The 14,603-nt window shown below is 38.9% G+C and overlaps 1 protein-coding gene across 1 annotated transcript; it reads left to right on the top strand.

Annotated features, from left to right (window-relative positions):
• The first annotated feature begins 274 nt into the window (after positions 1-274).
• On the top strand, positions 275-14,147 carry ccdc47 (coiled-coil domain containing 47). Its single transcript, XM_051715993.1, has 14 exons — positions 275-292; positions 529-640; positions 3,126-3,418; positions 8,169-8,261; positions 8,351-8,525; positions 8,639-8,760; positions 8,851-8,916; positions 9,063-9,164; positions 10,877-10,987; positions 11,126-11,211; positions 12,442-12,500; positions 12,623-12,732; positions 12,813-12,980; positions 13,103-14,147. The coding sequence occupies exons 3-14, from the start codon at positions 3,134-3,136 to the stop codon at positions 13,181-13,183; spliced, it is 1,458 nt and encodes a 485-aa protein (XP_051571953.1). The 5' UTR covers positions 275-292; positions 529-640; positions 3,126-3,133; the 3' UTR covers positions 13,184-14,147.
• Positions 14,148-14,603: the final 456 nt, after the last annotated feature.

Here is a 14,603-nt window from a genome sequence, read left to right as displayed (position 1 = left end):
TTGTTTTTGGCAATACACATTCTTCATGCATATCACCACATACTAGGCAGGAAGGAGAATTGATAGTAAAAAATTACTTAAATTTTAATATGTTTCTCACCCACACCCACAATATGTTTCATCACATCTCCTCTGAAGAAACTGATTTTACCACTGGAGTCGATTTTACCACTGGAGTCGTATGGCCACCATTCACGTGCATTGTGACGACCTACAGAGCTTAAATACATTTCTAAAAAATTTCGTTTGTCTTCAGCAGAAGAAAGAAAAGCACATCTGGGATGGCATGAGGGTGAGTAAATGGTGAGAGAATATTTTCATTTTTGGGTGAATTATTCCTTTAATGCTTGCTGTAAAAGTGTTGTTCATTGTTAGTTCATTTTAACTATTGCGTTAACTAATGTTAACGAATACAGCCTTATCGTAAAGTGTTACCAAAAAATCCCTTACTACATATTTAAGTAACAGATGCATACAGTTAATTAAGGGTTAATCATTCTTTTCATATTTTCTTATCCTTGTTGTTAGGGTTCGTATTCGCAAAGCACCGTGGGTAGAGTTAGTCAGATGACCCTCGCCTTTCTTCTCCTCTGAGAGCTACAGACGAGTTAGCCACCGAAGAAGTTACACATATTTAAAGGTACGTGTACGTGATTTATGACGTTGCCTTTGTTATTTCGTATTCAACATGTGAGGTAAAATTATCCTCGATGGTGTAGTGCAGCAGAAATGTCGCATTTGGGTTTTAAGGGGGATCGTGAAGCGATTGATGGCTAGCAAGCTAATAAGCTATCGCTAGTATGAGTGAGGCAGGAGTCATGGGGGATGGGGTGGATGTGTTGGCTTGATAGCTTCTTCGTCAATTTTAAGATTTGTTCGACTTGCCTGATACTACACACGTGGTGAAGTTTAGTCGGGTCCGTTGGCAAGTTGTTAAGGGATGATAGAAAGCTTAGGTATAGTGTAGTAAAGCGCTGCCAAGCGTTAGAGCAACCTGTGCCAAGTGTAGAGGTTAAAGTCTGTTAAGATTTAATAACACTCCTCATATCTCTGACTCTGCTGTTTGCTATTTAGAGTACTTATTCCATTACCCTGTGACAAGTGGAATATGGCTTGACAGCCGGTTATAGCTGTTAACTGACATTACAAGGTGCATGTAACTGGTTGTCTTGGCAGTGTGAGCCATCTGCTCTACTTCACTCTGTCCTGTCAGCATTCACACACAGTGGATTATATGCTTATTATCCTATCGTTTCCATGTTTATACTGACCCAAACACGTGGATCAGCAGTGATTTATAAGGTTATAAGGTGAGCATGGATAGTGAAACTCAGTGTATTTTAGTAAAATGAAGGTCTTTCTCTTAAAGTGCATATATTCTTTGAGAAGCCTCAAAATTAATGCTGATGCTTTTGTCTTAAAAAGTTGCAAGTCAGGGTGTGAAGCTTATAATTTAGTGTAATTATGTTTTTGATATCAGTTTCTTGATAAAAGGGAAAATTTCTTGTTAAAATGTTAATTTGAAGAGGTATTTAATCAGCTTTTAGACACATTGTGAGCATTTTACATGGTTGACTATACAGAAGCAGTGAATCATCAGCCATCTTTTTTAACCAGCTTAAATTAAATTGAGATTGAATCATAATGTGAACTGAGTTAAGGGTATAATCGCATACCATACGTTTGTTAGTGTCGATAATAGCCCATAGGAAAAGAGTAAATCAGCTTAGTGTATGGCCAACCAGACAGTGCCATGTAACAATTGAAGACATTCAGCCAATTAGGACGCACTCATTTTAGTGAACGACATCTAAGGCGTAGGCTTTCACATAAGACTTTTTAATAAGTTGACTCACCTCCCCTTCCCCTTCCCACTGCCATAACCCTTTGGATCTTTGTCTATTTCTCCTGTCACTGCTCCACTATTGAAACTGATCTCTCTTGAATGTTTTATATATAATGTGGAGACATATACCATACCATTTTTCTGTTTGTTTATTGACACTGAGGGATTCAAAATTATTTTCAGGTAATTGACAGCATGTTATTATGCGGTAAATAAACATTAAGTTAAAAGAAACCTGCAATGGCTTATTCTTATTCAGTAAGTGTGTAAACACTTGAAAATGTACAGGTAAGGGAAAGGTGTTTGTATGCATAATTCATTTACAGTATAAACAGTAGTTTTCTTGAGTAGTAATAAATGAGAAAACCAGAAAACCTTGTCTTGTTTGTCTATGTTACTGGTGGCCTTAAAGGGATAGGCCTAGTTCACCTAAAAATGAATCTCATCATTTACTCACCCTCATGGCATCCCATATGTGTGACTTACTTTCTTCTGCTGAACACAAATGAAGATTTTTAGAAAACTCTGTAGGTCCAAACGATGCAAGTGAATGGGTACCAAAATTTTGAAGCTCCAAGCAGCATAAAATAATCCTTACAACTTCAGTGGTTTAATCAATGTCTTCTGAAGCGATATAAGTGTGGATGAGAAACATATCAATATTTAAGTCATTTTTTTACTATAAATTCTCCTCCCTGCCCAGTAGGTGACGATATGCACAAACAAATGTGAATTGCCAAAATAAAAGCATGAAAGTGAATATTTATAGTAAAAAAAGACCTATTTATCTTTTTCTCACTCACACCTATCATATCACTTTTGAAGATATATGTATTTAACCATTGGAGTCTTATGGATTACTTTTATGCTGTCTTTGTGCTTTTTGGAGCTTGAAAGTGGAGTTTCACTTGCATTGTTTGGACCTACAGATGTGAGAGATTCTTCTAAAAATCTTTTTTTTTGTGTTTCGCAGAAGAAAGTCATACACATCTGTGATGGCATGAGGGTGAGTAAATGATAAGAATTTTCATTTTTGGGTTTAACTGTTCCTTTAAGCATGTAATACTGTAGGCAACATTGGCTGCTGCTTGGAGGATGAAGTGTTTTTGTATATACAACTCGAGTGTCTTCTCATTCATCAGGCTGCTGATAAACAATTGTTTTTTTACATGGTAAAGACACTAACATGAATTTTGACCCATGCATAAGACTGGACATAACTCAAAACAAAGGGCAGCATATTGTTTACTTGTAACACAAGTCATTTTTATTTGCAAAGGCTCAGCCATGAGGCACCTGCTCTTCCTTCTCCCAGCCCTTCTGCTGCTGCTGGGTTTGCCTGACACAAGGGGGCGCTACAATGATGATTTTGTTGATGGTGAGGACATTGCCGAGTTTGATGACAATGACTTTGCCGAGTTTGAAGATGTCAATGAAGATCCAACAGTTGATGTGGAAAAAGAGCCACCCCCACGAGCAACCCCCTCATCCACACCAGTTGAGGACGATGAAGACGAGGCCACAGTGGAGAATGAGGATGGTCAGGATGAGTTTGAAGATGGCGATGCACAGGTAAATGTTTCACTGCATCCAAAAATGCAAATTGTGTCATCATTTGCTCCCCATTATTTTGTTGCAAACTCGTGTGACTTTCTTCCTTCCATGGAACCCAAAAGAAGTCAGAATGACAGCCTCAGTCACCTTTCACTTTCATTGCACGTTTTTTTGCCATACAATGAATGTGAATGGGACCTGAGGCTGTCATTCTGCTTAACATCTCATTTTGGGTTCCACGGAAGGAAGAAAGTCATAAGAGTTGACGTTGTCACGACCGGCTCAAAAGCCGCGACAAAGAGGGAGACCACACATGGGTTAAATGCTCAGTAAAAGTAATTTTATTATTATAAGAGTACTTACATGAAATGAAAAGTTTAAAAAGAAACAAGAACCAAAATAACACGTGTCTGAATGGGGAAAAGGAGAGTGAGGACTGGGAGAGAGCCGCTTAAATGCCATGCAACAATCACTGGCACAGTGACTCCATTCACTGCCAATTTGCAACACAGAATACAAGCACAGAAGAAAAATGAATACGGCCCAAAAGGGGCCATAACACCCTACCCCATAAAGAGATCTATAACAGATCCAACTAACATCAAACAAAAATAAATAAATACCCAATACATTTACATTTATGCATTTGGCAGACACTTTTATCCAAAGTGAATTACAGTGCACTTATTACAGGGACAATCCCCCCGGAGCAACCTGGAGTTAAGTGTCTTGAACCAGCAACCTTCTGATTACCAGTTATGTGCATCATCCCACCACTCAGTCCACGCCACGACTCCAGTCCTCAGCAACCACGGGCCCTGTGGAAGCAAATTAAGAAAACCAAAGTGTAGGATAGAGAATAGAAGGAATCAGCAGGGGAGGGGGAAACAAACAGAAAATACAAAACTTTAGGTTAAGGGGGCTCTAGACAAAGCATCCACCAACATGTTGTCAGAGCCCTTAATGTGATATATGCCCAGTGCATAAGGTTGCAAAAACAAGCACCAGCTGATAATCAAGTAAGGCGCTGATTTGGGCTCCGCAATGAATGCAAATATGTGAGGGGGTTATGGATGGAAAACACCACCAGTGGAACCCCAACTAATCCCACATAAACCTCAAAATGTTGCAGAGCTCAAATCAAAGCCAACGCCACCACCTCAATAACTGAATTATTGAAAAGAGGAGAACTAACGGGAGCCAGCATCAACCACGGTAACCCTTCCTCCTAATCACCATCTATCTCCATTCAGTAAGCACACAAAGACTTAAGTGTCTGGTGAAAACGTTCCAAAGCACCCTGGCTTTGAGCATGATAGTCACTTGCTTTATTGTGCTTAATGTGCAATTGCTGCAACACCTGAGAAAAAAAGTGAAAAGTAAAATTAGAGCCTTGGTCACTTTGTAGAATTTTTGGAATGCCAAAGACTGATATAAACTGTTAGAGCTTTCACCACAGATTTTGATGTAATGGTGCAGAGGAGATAATCTGCAGGGTATTGTGTTGACGCACACATAAATAAGCAAATAAATGCTGCCAGATTTTGATCAAGTCAGAGGACCCATACAATCAATGATCTGGCACTCAAATGGCTGACTAATGGCCGGAATATGAAACAATGGAGCAGATTTAATTTTCTGGTTGGGCTTACCCATCAATTGGCAAGTGTGTTCTAATGTGTGCAGCAATATGTGCAAAATGTGGTCACAGGCAACGTCACCCTGAGCAGTCTGCAGGACTAAAGGATGGAATTTTTTTTTTTTTTGTGTGTGTGTGTGTGTGTGGATTTTTCCCCTTTTTCTCCCAATTTGGAATGCCCAATTCCCAATGCGCTCTAAGTCCTCGTGGTCGCGTAGTGATTCGCCTCAGTCTAGGTGGCGGAGGATGAATCCCAGTTGCCTCCGCGTCTGAGACAGTCAACCCGCGCATCTACACTCCCTAGCAACCAGGCCAATTTGGTCGCTTAGGAGACCTGGCTGGAGTCACTCAGCACGCAACCACATTATAGCGACCACGAGGAGGTTACCCCATGTGACTCTACCCTCCCTAGCAACCGGGCCAATTTGGTTGCTTAGGAGACCTGGCTGGAGTCACTCAGCACGCAACCACATTATAGCGACCACGAGGAGGTTACCACATGTGACTCTACCCTCCCTAGCAACCGGGCCAATTTGGTTGCTTAGGAGACCTGGCTGGAGTCACTCAGCACGCCCTGGGATTCGAACTAGCGAACTCCAGGGGTGGTAGCCAGCGTATTTTACCACTAAGCTACCCAGGCCCCCTAAAGGATGGAATTTAAGGGGAACAACTACCTGCATGATGGGGTAATAGTTGACATTTTTGACAGTGTCAAACTCTGGAAGATCACTCTGAGGGTCAGTAGAGGAACGCTCATTAACAAGTTTACCTGCTCGAATAAAATCTGTTTCTGAAGCTCAAGGTTACCTTGTTCACTTTGTTTTACATGCTCTAACTCGAGCTGTAATAACAACTCTTTTTGCTGCTCAAACGTTAAAGAGCGAGCCTAACTGCACAAAGGTGGCATTGATGAGGTAACTGTTGCTTGAGTAGGTTGTTCACCCAGAAGAACTCTTTATCAAATAAATTCGCATTGAGAATGTCTTCAAATGTAATAGTTTGTCACCTATTTCAATCATAGTATTCAACGATTTTTAATAAGTGGTCTTGTACATAGATCAATCGTTGTTTCCGACGGAGAACGTATAAACTCTTCAGATAAATTTGCCATGTTACAAATAATAAACAAAACAAACAGAGCAAAATGCATGATCCTAAGGGCCAAAACCGGAGGGATTAGAATGATTTAGTCCCCACTCCTATCTAAACACAACACACTAACTACCTCAACCCTAGTCTTCATGCAGTTACTTGTGATGGGTATTTATGCACTAAATCCCGCTGGCACAACAAAAGCAACCAGCAAGCTGGCGACCCTACTGTTCCACGGACGTGTTCCAGAGACAGCTGCTCCACCCATGTTCACCACACAAAAATAACAAAACAATTAACATCGAGCTCAACTTTTCCAACAAGAGTCAACAGGGACACAAACGGTAACAAAAAGGCAGCTACAGCGGTTAAGGCTCTGGGTTACTGATCAGAAGGTCGGGGGTTCAAGTCCCAGCACCGCCAAGATGCCACTGTTGGGCCCTTGAGCAACGCCCTTGACCCTATCTGCTCCAGGGGCACCGTATCATGGCTGATCCTGCACACTGACCCCAGCTTAGCTGGGATATGTGAAAAAAAAGGATTTCACTGTATATGTGCAAATGTATAATGTGTGATAAATAAATAACAATTATAAATTAATTATAAATTAAATGAATTCAGCATAGGCTAACGATGAAGTCCAAACCACTGCAATCCTCTCTCTGAAATGGAACAAATTATGAATTTTCAAACAAAAGCTTCCACAAAATCTCAAATTAAGAGCAGCAAATAAATGAGAGAATTGTTTCCCAAACAAACCCAATGCGTTTCCCTCTAAAACCGGCATGTACAACAGTGCTACAAACAGTCAAAACTTCTGGGTTTGCATTCGATTGGTTGTAACCTCCATGTGAGCAACCAACACCCACCAAACAGCCAATGAATGCAAAGACTGACAAAGCGGAAAAAATGTAACCCCTGTACAGTAGGTGGTGCTGTTATTCTGGTGTATGGATTAAGCATTCAGGTGTCAATGCGATGTTTAACGCAGTTAAGGCAGTTATGTACCTAATTTGGCAAAACGGTTCAATTTAGTTTTTCCAGTGTTTTTGATGCGTTTAGTCTAGAGAAATATAGAATCTGTCTTTGCATTTATGCATTAATTTTGCCACAAGTATATTTCAAACTACCGAACCCAGGCTTTTTTTAATGCTTGAATAATATAACACAAGGTACAGTGATATAAATACATGTGAAATTATGTACATTAAGTAAAATGGGTATAGCATAAAATATGAAGAATATTTTATCCATGCAATAAAAATAGTAGTGAGGTTCGGCAATTCATTTGTCTACACTCGTAGTATTGCATGTAAAAAGTATTTTTATTAAATATTTTACCAAGAGCCTAGTGTGAACTACGAGTGTAGACAAACGAATTGCTTAAACCCACTGCTATTTTTAATGCCTGGATAATATAACAGGCACAGAAATATAAATATTAAATGTACATTAAGACAAAATACAAGGTATTTTATATAATATGATGTTTGAACACATTACATAAATATTCTAAAGAATTTGTTTACAGCTGTGACTGAGACGAGTAAAAGAGCACAGCACCTGTGTTGAGTTGATTAGTGTCACCAGCATGCTGGATTGTTGAGCAGCAGCAACTCTGGAAAAATAAAAAAAGCTCTAATCTCATTGGTCAGTCAGTTTTCATCACAGTTCTAAAAAAATAATAATAATCAGACTGCTCTCTGTAAAAAAAAAAAATAAAAAAAATCAGACCTGTTGTAAGTAGCGCATTAGGAATCCATTGTTCCTATTTAAACGCTTGTTCGGAACAAACAGTCGCACCGAAAATTCCGTCTAGGTGTGAATAGGCCTTCAGAAGTTTCAGGCTGAAAAATTGACGTTAAATTGCAGTTAATCTGTGTTCAAGTATAAACTGGGTCAAAATGACCCTCAACAGCACAAAAGGGATGATGTTTAGCCATGCTTATTTTTGTTCTTGTGCATATTTAAGCCACAAATATTTTTCAACCATTCAAAGTGGATGCATGATTTAATATATCCTGATTCTGGTTACAGGATCAAGACATGTACAGCAAGTATGATAATGAGGAGTTTGAGGGCTACGAGAAGACCAATCCTTCCTTCAAAGATACTCTTATATACAGAGAGGTAACAAGACATCAGCAATGCATTTGGCTTTACTTGCAATTTATAGGCTGTGACTTGTCCTCATCTGACCTTATTTATTTGGGCTACAGGTCCCAGCACATCTGCAGAACAGCTGGGAGAGTTATTACATGGAGATCTTGATGGTCACTGGTCTCCTTACCTATATAATGAATTACATAATTGGAAAAAACAAGAACAGCAGGCTCGCACAGTCTTGGTTCAATTCCCACAGAGAACTTCTCGAGAGCAACTTTGCCCTTGTGGGTGGGTTTAACTTTTCTTTCGCATATGTGCTCTTCTTTGTTACCTTATTTGATTTATGCAATTATCTCTGCCCTGAGTTTATCACAGATTATCCAGTCTGTCTTTATTCGTAGGTGATGATGGTACCAGTAAGGAGGCCACCAGTACAGGGAAGCTGAATCAGGAGAATGAGCACATCTATAACCTCTGGTGCTCGGGTCGTGTCTGCTGTGAGGGGATGCTAATTCAGCTTAAGGTAATGTATTTGTTAGTAAGTGAGAGATAAAGACAATGGTGTTTGGTAGATATCTGTATATTCATTCATGTTTCTTCTTTTGCTCTGCAGTTTCTGAAAAGACAGGATCTGCTGAATGTGTTGGCACGGATGATGAGACCAGCCTGTGATCAAGTGGTAAGCACACACAAGCTCTCATATAGAAATATACACTGGTCTCCATATCATTTTATGTGGATGTTCAAAGGCAAATTGATTAGAAATCCATAGATCCATTATATATCCTCTCATTGCCTTTCTGTCTCACTTCTCACTGTCCACAGCAAGTTAAAGTGACGCTAAATGAGGAGGACATGGACACGTTTGTGTTTGCTGTGGGGAGTCGGAAGGCCATGGCACGAATGCAGAAAGAAATGCAGGACTTGGTAAGTAATCTGTTTCTCCTCTGACACAGCACTATATGTACAGTGGTGTGAAAAAGTGTTTGCCCCCTTCCTGATTTCTTATTTTTTTGCATGTTTGTCACACTTAAATGTTTCAGATCATCAAACAAGTTTAAATATAAGTCAAAGATAACACAAGTAAACACAAAATGCTGTTTTTAAATGAAGGTTGTTATTATTAAGGGAAAACAAAATCCAAACCTACATGGCCCTGTGTGAAAAAGTGATTGCCCCCTAAACCTAATAACTGGTTGGGCCACCCTTAGCAGCAACAACTGCAATCAAGCGTTTGCGATAACTTGCAATGAGTCTTTTACAGCGCTGTGGAGGAATTTTGGCCCACTCATCTTTGCAGAATTGTTGTAATTCAGCCACATTGGAGGGTTTTCGAGCATGAACTGCTTTTTAAAGGTCATGCCACAGCATCTCAATAGGATTCAGGTCAGGACTTTGACTAGGCCACTCCAAAGTCTTCATTTTGTTTTTCTTCAGCCATTCAGAGGTGGACTTGCTGGTGTGTTTTGTATCATTGTCCTGCTGCAGAACCCAAGTTCGCTTCAGCTTGAGGTCACGAACAGATGGCCGGACATTCTCCTTCAGGATTTTTTGGTAGAGAGCAGAATTCATGGTTCCATTTATCACAGCATGTCTTCCAGGTCCTGAAGCATCAAAACAGCCCCAGACCATCACACTACCACCACCATATTTTACTGTTGGTATGATGTTCTTTTTCTGAAATGCGGTGTTACTTTTACACCAGATGTAATGGGACACACACCTTCCAAAAAGTTCAACTTTTGTCTCGTCAGTCCACAGAGGATTTTCCCAAAAGTCTCGGGGATCATCAAGATGTTTTCTGGCAAAAATGAGACGAGCCTTAATGTTCTTTTTGCTCAGCAGTGGTTTTCGTCTTGGAACTCTGCCATGCAGGCCATTTTTGCCCAGTCTCTTTCTTATGGTGGAGTCATGAACACTGACCTTAACTGAGGCAAGTGAGGCCTGCAGTTCTTTGGATGTTGTTGTGGGGTCTTTTGTGACCTCTTGGATGAGTCGTCGCTGCGCTCTTGGGGTAATTTTGGTCGGCCGGCCACTCCTGGGAAGGTTCACCACTGTTCCATGTTTTTGCCATTTGTGGATAATGGCTCTCACTGTGGTTCTCTGGAGTCCCAAAGCTTTAGAAATGGCTTTATAACCTTTTCCAGACTGATAGATCTCAGTTACATTCTTTCTCATTTGTTCCTGAATTTCTTTGGATCTCGGCATGATGTCTAGCTTTTGAAGATCTTTTGGTCTACTTCACTTTGTCAGACAGGTCCTATTTAAGTGATTTCTTGATTGAGAACAGGTGTGGCAGTAATCAGGCCTGGGTGTGGCTAGAGAAATTGAACTCAGGTGTGATAAACCACAGTTAAGTTATGTTTTAACAGGTGGGGTAAACACTTTTTCACACAGGGCCATGTAGGTTTGGATTTTGTTTTCCCTTAATAATAACAACCTTCATTTAAAAACTGCATTTTGTGTTTACTTGTGTTATCTTTGACTAATATTTAAACTTGTTTGATGATCTTAAACATTTAAGTGTGACAAACATGCAAAAAAATAAGAAATCAGGAAGGGGGCAAACACTTTTTCACACCACTGTATATGTATGTATGTGTGTGTGCTAACTTCTTATTTACTTGGTCTCTTTACAGAGTGAGTTCTGCGGGGATAAGCCCAAGTCAGGGGCTAAATATGGCCTCACTGACTCTCTGACCATCTTATCAGAGTTGGGAGAGGTCACAGATGGAGTGATGGACAACAAGGTGAGAGGTGAACATCAGAATGGATACATGGAACAGACAGGGACCTCCCACATCTGTGTTGGCTGTGACGATTTTCTTTTCCTGCTCAGTGTCTTAGATCTGTGTTAAACATAATCCTAACTTGTTTTCTGATTTCAGATGGTATATTACCTCACCAGTCATGCTGACAAGATTGAGTCCATTCATTTTTCGGACCAATTTTCTGGTCCAAAAATTATGCAAGAGTAAGCATTCTTGAATGAACTATGATTGACAACATGAATGTTAACATTTTTGCTTTTACACAGGGCACAACATTAAGGATTTGAAAGAGATTTGGGCTAGTTGACAGTAGGGATGTGCACAAATAAATCTCATTGAAATGTAAATATTTGATTAGTAAAAACACTACTTGAATATTGCAATTTGATTTTCCTTTGTGCCTTTGCCTGCTGTGGGAAACATTGAAACTGCTGCTCTCACCTAAATATTGCCGTTATTTTGCCCAAAAAGAAAATTCTGCTGTTATTTAACTTGATTGTATTGCTTCAGAAAACTCGGAATGTACAGTATGTTTCTATGTGAATGCAAATTGTTTTTGTTTTGTTTTTTCATTTTTTAATCTTGATCTTGTCGTTTATACATGGTGCTAATTATTTCATAAGAAAAAAGTTGAAGGTTGAACTTCAATTCTAAATTTCAAGTAATCGATTACTCGTTTTCTTATGTGTTACGAGTACTCGACTACAAAATTACTCAAAATGCCCATCCCTGGTTGACAGAACGGACACTTGTTTGAAAGGGCCAGTGCTGTGCTACCACAACATAAGTTTGTTGATGATGTGCATGACTTAAAATATAAACATTTGCTTTTTATTTCAAAAACAATATTTTCTGTGTGTTTTTGCGAATTCTGCTGATTTAAATGTCACCTAGGTAATGTTATCTAGACCAGTGGTTTTCAAAATGGTGTCCGGGGACCCCAAGGGGGCCACAAGGGTGTGCTGCGGGTTTGCAGACAATTTCAGAGAAAAAATGGGGTAAAAAAAAATTTGGTTAAAAGTGAACAATCATAAGCTCGGAAATCAGCCAAAGTTTCTCCTCGACAATGTCACCTTTAGATTGCTCACTAGAGTTTGTAAGAAAATATTCTCTGTATTGCTTATTTGAAACAATATTTATTGTGTTAAGTGTTAAGTTATAGACAATTCATTTGAATTGAATTTGAGTTTATACATCTTATCATTACTCCAGGTGTGTTTTGAAAACAAATACGCAATTAACTTCATACAAAGAAAATATTTTCCAAATAATATTTCAGTAGTACAAATATACTGTTTATCTTTGTGTTAGGGGCAAATAATAATCTGAACTGCTGGCCCAACTAGGCCACCAGAAAAAAATCCTTATTGTTGAGATCTGTTATAGTTAGTTAAGTTTTAAAAAATTATGAATATTTTGTTAATTGTTTTTAGGGAGGGTCAGCCCTTAAAGCTGCCTGAGACCAAGAAAACATTGCTGTTTACATTTAACGGTGAGACAATTTAATAAACCATAGATGGCAATTCGTATTATACTGGATATTATGTGTGTATTATGTATATTTTATTGTGGCACTTCCACATTCTTTGTTAATCTTGGTATTAATCATTATAGTGCCTGGAATGGGTAACACATCTCCCAAAGACATGGACAGTCTGCTTCCTCTGATGAACATGGTGATCTACAGCATTGACAAAGTCAAGAAGCTCCGCCTCAATAGAGAGGTAAGTGCACACACAGTGTGCGTTAAGATATGCTGAATTAGTAACAGACGGTTAATATGTTGCTTCATTGTGGCGTTCAGGGGAAGCAAAAAGCTGACAGGAACCGTGCTCGTGTGGAGGAGAACTTCCTGAAGCAGACTCATGCTCAAAGACAGGAGGCTGCTCAGACACGCCGAGAAGAGAAGAAGAGAGCGGAGAAAGAGAGGATCATGAATGAGGAGGATCCAGAAAGACAGCGCCGCCTAGAGGTGTGTGTTTGTTTGTGAGCATGACATTGTGAAGAAATCTTTTCCAATATTTTGGCTTTAAGCCCATATTATTCACTTAAGATGCCATCAATACATGTTTTCCTCCTCGATCTGCTTTTTAGGAAGCCGCCCAACGTCGCGAGCAGAAGAAGCTGGAGAAGAAGCAGATGAAAATGAAGCAGATCAAGGTGAAAGCCATGTGAGCAGAGGGAGGCAGACATACGTAGTCATTATAATCTACTACTTCCGTAGCTCCTGCTTGCACCTTCCAATTTACACTCTCTTACAAGGTCTTATATGAATGTGCATGCCATTCTGTTGGCTGCTACTGTACCCATAGAAACGCTCTGTCCAATCAGGATGAAGCAAGCAGCATGTTAAGGAGTAAATCTGATCTTTCAAAGACAGCTGGATTGGAAATAGATGTGTTTAAAAGCCATTTGAAAGTTTTACTGTAGAAGTCCTTTAGTTAAAGCATGGGTGTTCTAAATAATTGCATGGCAAATTTAAATTGTATGAATCCTGAGCAAGTTGGCCAGGTAATATGTTGCTTTCTTGTGGGCTTTGCCGTAATAAACTTTTAGCCATCAATCCAGCATCACACTTTAGCCAACCTTTTCCAATTCAGTTGTCTCCTGAAGTTCAGACCTTCCATAAGAGAACTTTGTTGAGAGGAACTGCATTTTCATTTGAATCTACTCCCATTCTACTCATTTCATCCCTTGTCAAAGTTTCAGCTATGCTTCTTTTTAATTGTGAAATCAGGGAGTGTTTTTAAAAGGCACTGGATGGGTAAAAAAGCTACCTTTTTTATAATACAGTGCTTCCTTATCTCCACTTTTTTTTTTTTCTTGAAAGTTCATGGTTGCACCTGTTTATAGGTAAAAACTTGGCAAGTTGTCATTGTCTTTCTCTCTGTGATTTTCTCACTCTCTCTCTTTATGAGCAAAGGCCAATTGTGAATTTTCAGTGAGGCAGCACAATCTACTTCTGTAATAGTATTTAATAGAGGTGAAATTTTACTTTATCTTTACGTTAAAGGTCGATCAGATCATCCATGGTCTTATATCATGTTTTTGAGAGAACATTGATTGTAACACATTTTTTTGTAAAATGTGTTAAAGACAGTGCATACTAAATAAAACATTCACTAATAAATAAGTTTAATTTGTGTTCTTCCACTTCCACTAAGTCTTTATAATGGCACTTGTTCTTTATTTCATTTTGTCTTCAAATCTGAAATTGTGATCTAAAAAAAAAAAACAAACATTACTTTAAAAAAATGTAGATTCATTTATTTATGTGTGTGTGTATGTGTAATATATATATATATATATATATATATATATATATATATATATATATGTGTAGTATCGTATCTATCTATCTATCTATCTATCTATATATACACATACACACAGTTGTGCTCTAAAGTTTGCATACCCTGGCAGAAATTGTGAAATTTTGGCATTGATTTTGAAAATAGGACTGATCATGCAAAAAAACTGTCTTTTATTTAAGGATAGTGATCATTTGAAGCCATTTATTATCACATAATTTTTTGGCTCCTTTTTAAATCATAATGATAACAGAAATCACCCAAATGGCCCTGATCAAAAGTTT

Source organism: Myxocyprinus asiaticus, chromosome 14, assembly GCF_019703515.2.
Source record: "Myxocyprinus asiaticus isolate MX2 ecotype Aquarium Trade chromosome 14, UBuf_Myxa_2, whole genome shotgun sequence".
In the NCBI taxonomy this organism is placed as follows: domain Eukaryota; kingdom Metazoa; phylum Chordata; class Actinopteri; order Cypriniformes; family Catostomidae; genus Myxocyprinus; species Myxocyprinus asiaticus.
Note: the sequence above shows the minus strand (reverse complement) of the source record. Positions and strands in the feature narration are given on the sequence as shown.

Excerpts from the sequence above, each read along its gene's own strand:
- ccdc47 (XM_051715993.1), top strand. The coding sequence starts at position 3,134 with ATGAGGCACCTGCTCTTCCTTCTCCCAGCCCTTCTGCTGCTGCTGGGT. Across the intron at positions 12,501-12,622 it reads ATTGCTGTTTACATTTAACG|TGCCTGGAATGGGTAACACA; the intron begins GTGAGACAATTT and ends TAATCATTATAG. Across the intron at positions 12,981-13,102 it reads AAAGACAGCGCCGCCTAGAG|GAAGCCGCCCAACGTCGCGA; the intron begins GTGTGTGTTTGT and ends TCTGCTTTTTAG.